The sequence below is a fragment of the Charadrius vociferus genome, unplaced genomic scaffold (genome assembly GCF_000708025.1).
Source record: "Charadrius vociferus isolate BGI_N301 unplaced genomic scaffold, ASM70802v2 scaffold50, whole genome shotgun sequence".
In the NCBI taxonomy this organism is placed as follows: Eukaryota; Metazoa; Chordata; class Aves; order Charadriiformes; family Charadriidae; genus Charadrius; species Charadrius vociferus.
In genome coordinates, this window is record NW_009646445.1 from 1,334,500 (window position 1) to 1,349,059 (window position 14,560).

General features: G+C 44.8%; 1 protein-coding gene across 3 annotated transcripts in view; it reads left to right on the forward strand.

Moving 5' to 3' along the window:
* Positions 1 to 1,617, forward strand: part of SIPA1L1 (signal-induced proliferation-associated 1 like 1) — a 76,974-nt gene extending 75,357 nt beyond the window's left edge. For all 3 annotated transcript variants that reach the window (XM_009882222.1, XM_009882230.1, XM_009882238.1), the window contains 2 exons: positions 388 to 469; positions 1,223 to 1,617. In XM_009882222.1, coding sequence (XP_009880524.1) covers positions 388 to 469; positions 1,223 to 1,366 — 226 coding nt within the window. In that variant the 3' untranslated portion in view covers positions 1,367 to 1,617. The remainder of the gene's footprint in view (positions 1 to 387; positions 470 to 1,222) is intronic.
* Positions 1,618 to 14,560: the final 12,943 nt, after the last annotated feature.

Genomic DNA, 14,560 nt, shown 5'->3' on the forward strand with positions numbered 1-14,560 from the left:
TTTCACAAGTTCTCATGAAGATGGTGGGACGTGAAAGCAGAATTCTAAGTACAGTTGAACCTTTTTGCAGGTTCTTTCTTGTCTGAGATGTTCCTGAACGTGTCCAAAGCAATGGTAATTCAAGGCACATATAATTACTAGAAGTAGAGAGAAGTCAAGTGATGGGATGGCCCGAATTAATCATGAGTTAAATTTGTTCTGTTGATTGATTGTGCTGCATGTGTTCCATGTATGCTTCGTTAGGTTCTTTATGTTCATTTTGTGAATTCTTAGTGTACCTGAGTGCACACCTACATAAAGCCGCTTGGTACAGTCAAGGCTGTTAGCTGCCCTATGTGAAGAGAGCAAATCATATCAATTCCTATTCTTGTTTCCTGCTTTCAACAGTAAAGAATCTCCTCCAACTCTCGCCTCTAAAGTGGACCAACTGGAAGGTTTGCTGAAGATGCTGCAAGAGGATTTAAGGAAGGTAAACATTTCTTCTACAGAAAATCTGTAAGATGTATATTTGGTGCTGATAGGTGATGCTAATAACTGTGTAATTCTGCTTGGCCGTGCCTGAGCCTGTGACAGTCTCACCGCGGTATGAGAAAAAAGACATTTCTTTACTACTTTTCTTTCTTCTGATTATTGCAAAGCTAGGGTGGAATGTCTAAATTTGTATGCATCTGATTCCGCTGTTTAAATTAGGAGGGTGATTCAGAGTACCTCCGCTCCTAATTCAGGTGACACTGCAAAAGGCTTGAAGTTATCTGTGTAAATATATCCTGCTGATGCGAGAGTATCATCTAAACATAATTTCTACTGTGGAAACTTCCTGTATCGTGTTACTGCCTGTTTGGTCCAAGAAGGATCTGCTGTGGTCAGATAAAAAGTCTTTTAGCTGGGGAAGTATTTGCAGGAATATTTCCTATCGCTTTAGTTAACCATCAGCAGTTGTACGTACATTTTGTACATACAGAACAGGGCATGCCCAATTTTATTTCACCACTTGGAGAGCCAGCTTCTCTATTAGAATTTAATATAGAGAAATACTGCTCATTCAAGCAAAAAGTGAGGAATGAAATGTCACAAATGTCCCTTAGGTATAAAACCGTATGTTACTGCACATAGAAACCTTATAAAGGAGACTCATGCTCTCAAGAGATTCTTGCCTCTCTATATAGGTAGGAAGCATGACCTAAAATTTCCACTAAGATCTCTATTTTTCCTCATGCCTAAGGAAAAAGAGGACAAGGCCAGTCTTCAGGCTGAAGTGCAACATTTGCGGGAAGACAACTTGAGGTTACAGGAGGAATCCCAGAACGCAACTGAGAAACTGAAGAAATTCACCGAATGGGTTTTCAACACAATTGATATGAACTGAGAACACTCTACAGGAAGGAAACTATCTGTTATGAATATTATTACTGGGACTTAAGCTTTAATGCCACCTTAATCATGACATGTGAAAGTATAGTCAGAGCACTTCTCTGTCCTTCATCCTCCAATAACCCTTTTTTGCATCTCTGCGCGCACTCAGAACAATTGCAGATCAACAATCAATGTCTGCCTTTTGTAGAAAAAAAACAAAGTAAATAATTTTAAAAAGGTAAAATAAAAGTTTAACTGCTAAAATGTGAATGTCTATTTTTTGCACATTGTCTCTTTATCTGTTATGTACAAAATGATTTGGAGGCGGGATCAGGCTTGCTGTTCATCTGCCTCTGTTTCCATTAACTCCTTTCTCTCTGTTTCAGGTAATCTGCTTTTCCTTGCAGCTTTGGCAAATATTATGACATCTAGAAAATTAGAAAGAAATGTTTATTTTACTGCTCTTCTTACATTGTTTTCTGAAGTATGCCACAGACAAGGGGATGTAATGCAATGTTTTAGGTGTCTCCTTAGCAAATTGCGCTTGATTGCTAGTGCTACCTTCCCATACATTACAGAGAACGCGTGTCCATAGTGTATGGTACAGTACAACCAGCATCATAACATCTGGTGAGAGACTAGAGACGGGAGCCATGGGTGAGGCATATTAGCACACATCTATTGCATTAGCATTTCTGGTAGCCTTTGTTTCCCGTGGAAACAATGGCTGCAAGTAACTTTACAAACAGCAAAACGAGGCATGCTGCGGTTCATACTCTATCAGGCAGGCTGAGAGATACTGAGTACAGTTGCAGTGCCGCTGAAGTATAGTCCCCTTCCCTTCCAGGGGAATCTGTTACTTGCATATGTGCAGAAGACTTAGGCTGAAGTTGTAAAGAGATTAAGATTTCTTTACCCTGAACTGTTTCCATGAAAGTCCACATAAACCATCTCCGTGCACTTGCCCTCCCATTCCATTTCTCTGGACTTCTCAAATCACAACGGATTTGAGAAATGTTTATTCAACTTGTGTTTTATTACATGAGAGGTCTTATAAATCTTTTACTACGGTAGACAGAGGAATATGTGAAGGTGAATTGGAGAAGTGTGTTTTTCGAAGTACTGGGGTAGGTTCGGAGCACTGAAGTCCCCAGTCCCCAGTGGAACTGTCTAGCGTGAGATTTCCCAAACTGCCTCATGTCAGGAAAGTTAATTTCTTGTTCTTTGAAGGAACAGCTAGCTTGCCACAACGTGTTACCTCTCCGGAAAATACCATTTAGGTGACAGAAAACGACTTTTAAGCACCACAGTCTGCACAGGCATTGAACTGCGCAGCGTGCCGAGAAACCTTTTCTACTCCCTTCTGAAGATGCAGCCACTACCTTAACAAATATTGCCTTGCATAAAGTGCGGTATATTTGGGGGTTAATTTCAAAAGCATCCACTCCCTCCCCTTTACCACATTCCCAAATAGACACCTTAAAATCATTGGGCATAGTCTTGTCACCGAAACTTCCACGCTCTCTTCAGATCCTTTTTTCATACTCTTTAATCTTGCTCCACACAAGTACACACTACACTTCAACCTCAAACTTCATTTGTGATGCTAATCCCCATGGAGTTCTTCTCTAATGTTTTGTCATGGAAATGGATCTCTTTGGAACTATTTCTGGAGTGCTTTTGTAAAGGTTTAGAATGTCTTGGGTTTTTTAATGACTTGTATGAAGGAGATTTATATAATGCCTGATATTATTTGTAAATGGGAAATATTGCTAACATCTCTGAGCATCCTGAAGTCTTGCTTTTATTCTCTTTTATTTTTAAGTTTGGTTTTTATTTTATTTCAAAAAATATTTTGGGACTTGGGGCAGACTATTTATTAGAGTTTTGCAACAGAGTTCTTCTTGTATGATGCCACTGAAGGCTACTTGTAAAATTCTGACAATAAAACTCATTTTAAAGGCTCTTCTAAACCATTTTCTTCTGATTTTGTTGGGTTTGTTGCTTAAGACTTTCCAGAGTGTCCGTTTCTTTCTGCTCTCTTCTTGTACCACTTTTCTCAGTGCTTAGTGATAGAAGAGTTTCATTCTCCATCGTATTTCTACTTTATATCCCTTTGAAGGCCATTACTTGGTATGTATACACACACTTCATCCCTTGTCTTTTTACTTGTATTATTGCATAGATGTAATTTCCTCCCCCATTTACAAGGTTTTGCTGCCTTTAACAGTGACTCTGAGCTTCACCAGGCTGATACGGTAAAGGAGGGGCAGTGGTTTTTTTTTATCATTTATCATGAAAAATTGAAGCTGATTTAGGTCAAAACCAAACTTGCCTGGCACATTTGCCCAAGAGCATGCACAGCTTTCAGCATCCCAGAGCCAAACCTGTGAGCATGCAACATCAGGTGTTAGGTTTGTTTTGTTTTCCAGATCTCCTCCTTTGACTTGGGAGATGACCTTAGACATCTTTTGAATAGACCTTTTTTTGGCCCAGTGGATCACCATTCTGCATGGCTCAAAAATGTGGAACTAAGTCGGTCTGCAGGAAAGCGTCTTCCAGGTTCACTGAATGGATCCTTAAAAGGCACGTGGGGAAAGAAAATCTGCCTCTTTCTAACAGTGTAGTACTCGGCCAAGAGAGCTCTGAAGCAGCAAGAGCAAATATGATTGAAAAATAAGGGTTGCATCTTGGAAAGAAAACTAGATGCTGTCTTACCATTTGTAATTGGATACTGGTAATTGAGTTGAAGCAGAAAGTTTCCAGCAGGTCAAGGAGCTGCCCTGCCTGCACTCATAATGAATTCACGCTAGAGGTTCCCACACTCCACCACGCACACTGCTAGGTCAGCCTAGACCACGGCAAGATCTAACTTGCAGGCATTTTCTCACAGCCTGAGTAGTTACTGGCCAAAGCAGAAGGCGGGTGGGTGGCTGTGGGAGGAGTGTGGGTAACGGGCTGCCTTCCTGTGTCACCCATTTCTCCCAAGGAAGGGATGTTTTATATTCCGAGAAACAGATTAGTATTCCTTGTCTATGTTCCAGTGCGAAGGTACCGTTCTCCCTGTGACAGTGTTTTGGATAGCCAGATGTGGCTGGTACAGCAGTGGAAGGCTTCTCAAAATCCCCAAATGAGGCGGGGGTCACTGCAGGGGGAGTGCAGCTTACATGATCGATAATACTCTATCAGAAGTGAAGCAGTGTGTAGGTAACAGGGCAGAGGGTATGGGGCTGCGGTAAGAGGTGAGCTGTAAGGCACGGAGGGGGTGGGATCGTGAGGGGAGGGGCTGGTGGGAAGGCGACTGGGGAGCCAGTTATGGGGTAAGGGGAGAGATGTTGGGATGAAATGCAGCACATCCAGGTTCTGCTCTTCTGAAAGTGTGGTACTGCCTGGTAGCCTGTTGTTTCTGTGGGAAGCTGTATTCCAGACCCGATGAATGGGTATTGTGAGAAAGCCTTTTCCCCAGCTTCTCCTTTTGTGGGAAAGGTCCCCATGAAGCAGGCACAACTTGGGAGGGTTGTCTTGTCTGTTTTTATAAACCTTTACGTAATTATTCTCTCATGTCCTAGTGCCTTCTTTTGGGTAGATGGTTAACAAATTCCATTTTAAAGCAGACGGCTGTCTCCTAGCAGACACTTCAGTATGGTGTCAGTCCTGTATGTGAGCAACTTGCTTTGCCGCAAGACAGCAGGGGAACAGAGGCGGTTGCTGTTTACCAGCTGGCATGGCATCCAGAATCGGAGGAGAGATGACACTGTCCCTCCTACATAGCTGCAGCAGGAGCAGAGACACAGGCTTTGCTGAGGAGGTTACTAATGGACGGGAGCTGGGCAACGAGATGATGAGGCTTGTACAGATGCCTTCACCTCTTCCTGGTACCAGCTGTGGTGAGGAAATCCTTGCTGTACTGTTTGAGGCATGCTGAAGGGCAAAAAAGCTCATAGAAATGCTTCAGAGCTCTGCAGTAAGAGCCCCTTCCCCTCGCAGAGGTTTCACCTTTGGCTGGCTGTGAGGTTGAGGAGTTTGTGTCGCACTTGTTGGAGGCTCAGGTCTAGATTTGGAGCCCCATTTCCCCAGGGCAGGCAATGAAGACCGGCTGCAGCCACTATCTGGGAAAGGCAGACCCTCTCCCACTTCCCATTGCAGCAGCCTGGGGTAGTTGCGCTCAGCTGTGGGGAGACCCAGCTTGGCTGCTGGGGGGTCTTGTGGGGTTTTGCCCCACTCGGTATGCAAGGTCACAGCAGGCAAGTCCCTTTCTCCGCCTTCTCCTGTGCTTGCATGGACCTGTCACCCTCCAGAAGGTGATTTCAGTGTGTCACAGGCAGCTTGTGTTTCTCCCAGATGTTTGGTGTCTGAATGATTTAAAGTGGGCTGGGCTGTTTGTGGCAGGGCAAAGTGTGGCCAACTCCAGTGGGAGCTCCTGCCAGGAGTAAAAAGCGGGATGCGGCAGCAAGCTGCACGGCCTTCCCAAACCACAGGGCTGGGGGCTACAGAATTTGCAGACTATCACAAGGAAACTCAGGTTGGAAGGATCCTTAAGAAGTCTCTTGTCCAAACTCCAACCTAAGCAGGGTCAGCTCTGAGGTCAGCCCAGGTTACTCAGGACTTTACCCAGTCGAGTCTTGGAAAAAAACCCTCCAAGGATGGAGACTGCACCATCTCTCTGGGCAATGCCTGACTGTCATCATGAAAAAGTTTTTCTTTTTATCAGGCTTATTAGTAGAAATGTGTAAGCTCAGCAGCAGTTGCAGGCTACGTTTTGCCTGCGTTCCTTCAAGAGCTCGTGGCACAGTAGTCTGTACCCTCCTGGAGAGCCTGCGAGTTGTCCTGCCCGGGGCCGGCAGCAGAGCACCCACATTGGCTTTCCCTCTGTTGAGCCTGACAGGAAGGAGCCCCTGCGGCTTGGTGAGTGCTGAGCTTTGTTTGCTCCACTAATCAACTTCCTACAGCACACTTCTGATTTTCTTCTTCCCTTCCCCCCTAGAGATTTCTTATTTCTGTAGTCCATGCCACTTAGCCATGCTTTAACCAAGACCTGCATGGAGCCCCCCGGTTCTGCTGCGCTCCACACTGCCCGTGACTTGTCCTGGTGCTGTTTGAAACTTCATTCCTGTTCTTTCCTCTCACTTCCTCCCACTTGCTCCTGCCCTTCTCTTCCAGCGTAGTTTGTTCGTTTTGCCTGGTGGCTGGTGACTGCTGTTCTGCCGCCGGGGATGTGGTGCAGCCAGAGTGGCTGCTGCGCTGATGCTGGCAGCGGAGCTGTGACCGCCGGTGGCTGAGCCAAAAGGCAAGACTGAGTTGAGCAATTGAAGCGCTTGGCTGAACAAAAGAGCTTGACTGCTCACTTGACATTGGGAAAGGGGTCGAGGCACATTTGCATCTTCTTTACATCCCACACCCAAAATTGAGTTTGCTTAACTGGAGCTGAGAGGCTCAGCTGATAACTTATCTGTATGGAAGGAGCAAGCTATGTCATGCCCAGAGAGCTGTGTGCCAGAGAGAACGCCTGGGATGTGCCTACCCACACGCAGCAGAAACAACCAGTACGTGCTTGCCTGGCACCGTGTGGCTCCGGGGTTTCAGCTCAGCCCAGCCCTGCAGAGAGGAGCTGCCCCAGAGCTCTGCTATGCCAACTTCTGCTGCAGGCATCAGGCATAGCATGGACGGCAGTCTGGGGAGATGGCAGTCTCGTGCTTCCTCCCTGACCCATCACATTTGATCCTAATAGTGGGATAAGATAAATACACATCTATTTGCATTTTAACATTCTTTGCAGCACTTTTTTTTTTCTTTTTTTAAGCAGTTAGGTTTTTTCAAGCTGTGCACAAGCATTTGGCAAATGCCATTCTTCCTTGTGACTGCTTCGCGTGGGTAGACCTGTCAGTCACCACAACCTGCAGGTCTTAATAGTATTATTGACTGGCAGACTGTTTTGTGACCTTCCTTGCTTTATGTTCTTCCTCAGCTTATGCTCAACATACAGCCTGGGGAAGGAGAAGGGGCAGAGAGGAGTACATAGAACGAGCTTCTTGCCTATTGAGTATTTGCTGCCTAATGTTGATGCTTGCCTGTGCTTTGCCATACTTACGACTGTTGAAACTGCAGAATTTTGCACACAGGAAGTTTTCAAGATAATCTGGAAGTCCCTCGTGGACGGCAAGCATCTGAGAGCTGCACTATATTCTGCTAACTGGTAAGGCCCAAAACAAGAAATCGTCTCCTCTTCTTGATGAGAAGCTTGATGAGGTTACACCTATAGCATAGAATGCATGAGTTTCCCTCGTCTGTGATTTCTCTTCCAAGGCTTTCACAGCCTAAAAGCAACACTGAAACTAGCATTAGTTCCACAGCTCTGCTTTGTTTGCCCTGATTTCCCAGTTAGATCTCAGCCGACTTTCTCCTAAAAACCTGTCGGTTTTAGCCAGATTTGTTTTTTAACCGAGCCATCTTTATTAGGCAGTCAAAATATGGGTCATATCTCAGCTTACATAGAGGAGACTCATCAGCACATAGTGTTTGATTCTGTGTCCTGCCACTCCTGCAGGTCTCTGGCGTGCTAATGGTGTCATGTCATCTTTGTGGCTGGAATGGGCAGAAATGATGGGAAGTGCCTCACAGAAAGGTGCTGGCAGGCAAAAGCATGGCAGGCAAAAGTCTGAGGTCAAGAACAGGTAGACAAGTCCTTCACACAACAGTCAATGGAGGGGCAATGCCGGCCTGGACAAGAGCCCTGGGGGTGTTTTCCCTGCAACCTAGTGACCAGCAGAACAGGAAAAACCAGGGTTGCTCTCTGTGAGACACCGACCATTTCGCTGCAAGAGAAAAGGGAGAGGCAGAGTGAAACCCTGCATATAAACACACACCAGACTCTCTATTACTGATATTTCCCCAGTGAGAAGTGACGAAGTAGTCTTGGACCATGCCTTTGGGAAGACAGATTTTCCTGCAGATTTATGAAGTGGTTGTTTGGTTTGGTTTGGGGTTTTTTTTTGTGGTTTTTTTGGGGGGTGTGTGTTTTTTAAGGTATGCTGTCCACTTGCAGTCTAGTCTGTTTTAAAATTGACTACATTTTCCTGGCTTTATACAGGTCAGACTTCAAAAGGTCAATTGGCAGTGTCTAAACACGCAGGTAAAGGCTGTATTGGTTTCACAAAGGACTGAAGTGGGTGAAATGCTGCATTTCTGCTGAACTTCACCTCTGTCCCAGTGTGACAGAGAAAAACAAGGTTTCCCCTTACACAGCTTTGTACTTGTGGGCTTTGTAGCTCAAAACAGGAGGGTTGAAGGAAAGGGACATGCTTTCAGAAGAGTGTCCGTTTGAGTCAGGGAAGAAAGCAGAATTTGAGTCCTTTTCAGAGACTATAGAGAGACCTGAAAAAAGGCTAGAAAACAAGAAAATGGATCCAGATTTCTAAAATCCACAACAGGGCTGATGGAGTTGGAGTGGGACTTCCCAAAGGTCCTGAGCAGGTGAGGTGCCCAGCCGGCAGCAAGCCCGGGAGCCTGCCGGGAGCACAGGGCAGCTCTGTGCTCCGACAGTCATCGTCCCTGGGCCAAGGCTGCAGGCTGAGCTTGGAAAAGGCAGGCTGACCCGCTTTTTAGGCTATTGCATTTGGAGTTGCGGTTGTTAAGCCAAGCGTAATTGATCTTCAGGCTTGGGGGAGTAAGCTGATGCCCTCTGTAGCCACTAACCAGCTTCACCTGCATCCACCACTCTGGATCTGACGAGAGCGTTTGCAGACTTTGCCGCAGATGGGACACAGGTCCTCCGGTCACGGCTTGATGAGCCTGAGGGGTCCTGTGCTCCAGAGCCAACCTGCTGGGCTGCCGCTGGGACAGCTGTGCCCCTCTCCCTTGTGAGCAGCGATGAGCCGGGGCGGCCTCATGGCACTGGGCAAGCGCTCGTCGGTGGAGGAGTTGTTTCCCAGCAAACCCACCAGCAGCTGCGGTTTGGCTCTGGCTTGTATTTTAGCTGCACCCTGTACTGACAGATTTGGAGGAATGTTTCTGGGTTGGTTATGTTCAGTAAGAAATAAAACTGGAGGATGACTTCAATGAAGCCTATTTAAACAATTGAACATAATTGCTGTCGGATGCACAGAAATCCATTATAGAAAGTTTTGGGTTTTTATTCTGTCCTGTGCTTAGACTTTTTAGATGTTTTGCTGAAAAAAGATGCATCGATTTTCAGCGTGTCACAGCACTGCAGCATGCTGGTTTGCAACTAAATGTGACCCTTTGTATTGTAATTACAGTATATTTTCTTAATCAGGGCATATGTTAATCATGAACAACAGATTGCTATACCTATTTTAACAAGTCGCGTTTCTGATGTCCACATTCTTATGTCAGAAAATGATGGATGATGCATTCCTTTTTAAAATTTGATTCATTTACATGCCTGGCTTGTGTCTGTTTGGATGGAAGCAGAAACTTAGTACAACAAAACAGGAAATTTTATCAGTTAAAAAGAATAACATTAAATAAGATATAGTAGAAAACCAAACAGGTTTATTAGACCATTAGCCTTTACTTTCTATCTGAAACAAAAAGGCATTCTTTTTGGTTAGTTAAGTGAAATGATTGATCCAGGTCCCCCTCTCCCATAACTTTTGGAATTGCTCAATCTTTTTTTTTTTTTTTTTAACCTAGATTAGAAAAAGTGAGGGTAAGTCTTCCTTCTTCAGTTTCCCATTGGTTTCTCAGCTTTAAATGAGCTGATCACTGCATTACACCAATTAGAAAGCTGAAATGAGGATTATATTGTTTGCACCCACACGAGGGGTGCCTGTCGGTGAGAGACGGCTGTAGAGCTTCAGCAAACATTGATTCCAGGTTCTTAGTCGGTGGTTTTCATCAATGCATTGGATTACCTGTTTTGTCAAGTGTCAGTAAAACGTGTTGTGTTGGAGTTATTTTCCTATAATTTCAATACTGTTAGCAGACTATACTGTATTTAATAGGTCCTGGTCTGTGCTGGCATTACTTTACTTTAAAATCATAGGATCGGGAAGCTGTATTTACACGCATGAGCAGCGCCAGGAGCAGGGACTGGGGAGTCAGGGTTGAAAGATTCCTTTCCCAGATCTGTCAGGCTCTGGTGTGAGACCGGAGAGGAGGGTGCAATGCTCCCCTGCCAAAGTACTCGGTAGTTCTGCACAGCCAGTCTTCAGGGCACCAGCGCTCATCACTTAACTGCTATGGTGTACTCATGAGGTCGAAGCCTTGTATGTAAGGCATGACCAAAAATTGCTTCCTACAATGAGTTTACAAATTAAGGCATTCAAAAATAGTAGCAACCTTTGGGGACATCTTAATCTTAGCGCCATCCACTTTTCTCCAAGTTCTCTGCAGTCTTGGTCTGGTAACACATACCAGGAGCTACCTGACAGGCAAATTGTGAGATGTACAGTAATCCATTAATTATTTGTTCTTACAAGGCCTTGGTAATCAAACTACTCAGTGCTTGTCATGCTATTTATCGGTATCAGCCAGTCTTGCAGAGACTTCTTAAATTGTGATAGCATGTTTGCATTTGCCTGCCATGGAAAAATGCATTAATGTCAAATCAATTTGTTTTTACATTTTCAGGGAATGATGTAGCATCACAGACAGAACCAGGCTGATTCAGAAATTTAAAAAAAAAAACAAAAAACAAACAAAAAAAACACCCAAAGAAATAAATAAAACTGTAGGTACATAGAGTATTATCCTTCTGGCCTGTCTGTAGCCATCTATGTATTTAATGCATCACTGATAGCAGCTAAAGTTTCTTCTGCTGACGTGTCTATGCTGTAAGCTAGTTTTGGTTTAATTTCTGAGACCAGGTGTATTAATAAATTAGTTCTTATTAAACCAAAATATGTTTTAGTTATCCTCATCTGGAATAAATACTAATAAAATAACTTTTAATTTATTTGACATAAAGCAAGTATTCTACTTGATCTGAAGCAGTACTCCCCATCCAGGGCTCATGCAAACTCTCAGCAGGTTGGTAGTGTCGGATGAGGTGGAAGCCAGCCTGGCTTGGTGTTCAGCACTGGGTGTCTAGCTATAGATAAAAGAGCAGGGCAGATATACAGGCTTATTCCCCTGTAATATACCTACAGCAATTTGGTTTAGTGACTTCCTGACCAGAGAGGTCATGATTGTATGCAAAAGCCCCCAGTGGATTTTCTTCCATGAACTTTTGTTTTATGTCTTTCAGAACCCATGTAAGATTCCTGCATCTGTCCCACGGTGACTCTGCAGCTAATCCCCACCACCCTGGTTCGCTTATTCTGAGTTTCCACCCAGTAGCTCACCTGACTCTCCTCAGTTTATGCAAAGCAGGGACAGCAAATGATCACTCCCTATTTACTGTCCCCAAACTGTTCATGATTTAAAATAGCTTTACTGTATTGTCCTTCAGTTGTCTCTTTTTTCAATCTTAGTCTGGCCTTAGTGTTACTTTTTGTGTAGAAGCACTTTCAAGTCTTTCCTGCTGCTCTTCTCCAAGCCCTTTACGTTCTGCTAAGTCCTTTTGCAGATGGCAGGACCAGAAGTGCATGCAGTCTTTGGGATGCAGATGCACCACTGTGTCATCCTGACATTCTCCATTCTGTTCTCTACCCCTTCCCAAAGTATTCCTAACGCTTCATTTTCTAATTGCTACTGAACATAAACTAAGTTGACGTTATTTCTAAGAATCAGCTCAAGAGTCCTTCTTGATGTAATGAGGTCAGCACTGCTTTTCCCATGTCCATTATTTTGAATTTCTAGGTTGCAGTTTCTCTGCTGTTTTCTCACCTTGTCACTTGGTAGCATATGGTTGTTTTTCAGCTCTTCACAGATAACCCTTCTGTTTCTACTCAGCATATCCACATGCCACCGGGAGGTTTGTCACATTTATTACCCACACGTTTGCCAGGTAATTCGCCAAGTCCACGGAACATCGCAGCCTTCAACACTCATCCCTCTGAAGCTGCCCTGGTGAACTCCCTCCATTGTAAAAGGTTGCTGCTTATTTCCACCTTTGATTTCCCATCCTTTAATCACTCACCCACTCCTCATCCCATGAGAGCTTATATTCCTCAAGAACCTTTGGGGAAGAAGCTTGCTTCACAGCACTTCAGTAGGATAAGCAGGCGCTTGTATGCACTGAGTCTTTCTTGTCCACGTACTTGATGGCTGCTTCAAAGACCTTTAATAGAGTTTCCAGCAAGAAGACAACATGGGAAGTGGAAAGGGAGAGAGATGGTGAAAGTTCCAGTATTACCTCCCTTCTCCAGTGGGTGTAGAGTTTGTCCAGGATGCTGAAAGACTCTGCTTCATCGCCTCCTTTCTCTAAGGGGATTTGGTATTGCACCTCCCAGGGAACCATCCCAACTACCAGACTATTAGCTGATCGTGTATTTTCTCCCAGCTTCTCTTGTTAGAACTCTTTCATTTGGCTTACAATATGCATTGGCTCAGGGATGGGAATTTCTAGCCTGGTGATTGTGATTTAGGTTCCTTTTTATCCATTGCTGTTTCAGTGAACGCTCCAGTCAAAAGTGGAACCAATGGCAATGAACAAGATGGACAGCAGAATTGTTTACAGCCCACGTGTGAGGATGCTTGATTCAGACAGAGTGACACTTTTGGATCTGAAAAGGCTTTTGCAGCACTGCCAAATAGAGACCTCAGCCACCTTCTTCACAGTGAAGTCCAGCCTCCATCATCCACCTATTCCTCCCAGAGAACACCTTGCTTTGTCTTCACACACTTTGAGGGATGATGTGTATGAGGAAAAGGTTGGGGACAGAACCACTGGAAGTGGGAGCAATGCAGGGATGTTTGTGCCCAGAGCTCCTACAATGGGGAAAGGAATGGGGACCCTAACATCTAGCAGGCAAGTTGGAAGGAGAGACCCCAGAAACAGGGAGGATTACCAAATCCTGCACTACACTTGGAGAAGTTAGAAAACACAATAAAAGGAAACAGGATGGGGAGAAGGCAGGTTTGGGGCACAAACAGCTGTCATGGGGGAAGGACCTGCAACTAATCCCTGGAATGAAGGACAGGACAGCAGGAAGAAAATTAGATAAAGGGGTGTGTTGAGGGACACAAAGAGTCCCTAGCTGGTGTGATGTCCTGGAAGCCCCCTGTTAACACCTCGCCAGGTTTGAGGCCTCTGAGTGCTCTGACAAGCTGCAAGCCAGTTTTCAGCCCCACTTTTGGCCGGAAGGAGAGGTCAGTGCCTGGGTTGGCTCTTCAGAGCATTTCCCTTTCTTGTGGATGTCACTGCTCTGAGCAAGCGCGTTGTGGATATTCACAACCCCTTGACCTAACCAGATCCCAGCTGCATTCTGGACAGCCTCTCTGGCAGAGATAGGGAAAGCAGCCGTAAACATTGCCAGCTGATGGGGAAAAAAGGATGTGACTGAAACCACGTAGGTATAGGAGGATTATAATTAAGTCAAATGACAGTTGATCAGCAAGGAACTGTTTTCCCTTTGGGCTTGCAGTAATGATGTAAAGCTCTGGACAGGAGTAGAGGAGCACTTGCCTAGCTCAGCTTCAACACACCTGTCCTTAGGACCTTGCACATGGGAAATCGATCACAAATCTCTCTTGCCTAGGTGAAACAAAGCACTTGCACTTACCCTACAGAGATTAATCCTGCTGTGTTCCCCAAGGATGAGCTAGGCCTAATAAGATCTTTTCTGTATCTGATGTCTGTGATAAAGCCAGAAACCCTTAGTAAGGTATTAGCTGACACAGGGATACTCTAATGCACTTCGTAATTTACTTTTTATTTATGAGGTCTGACGGCTGTTTCCAAAATGTGCTTCAGAACTGTCTGGTCTCCTTGGAGAGGTTTCTTCTTGCTGTGTCAGGCACTTTGGGTATTGAGAGACAATGATAAAAATATTTGTGCGTGGCAGCTTTCCTCTGTGATTTTAAGAATGCAGAAGACAGTGGTAAGCTATTGCCAAGACAGAACTAGGAATTTGGCTTCAGGGCTCTTACTAAACCCTTTGGCCTCAGATAATAATTTAGACCTAGCCGCTTCTCCTGTCGGTGCTATGATTTCTTAAGATGTACTCAACACTCTTGGAAATTGCTGGGTCCAAGTGGCTTTCTGAGTGCCATAAGGCTGCTTCTGTTAACTCTCTGATCACTGCAGTTACCGAGCAGCTAATTCTGGGAGCAGCCTTGCGATGGCTGGGAGCTGCTCAGGTGG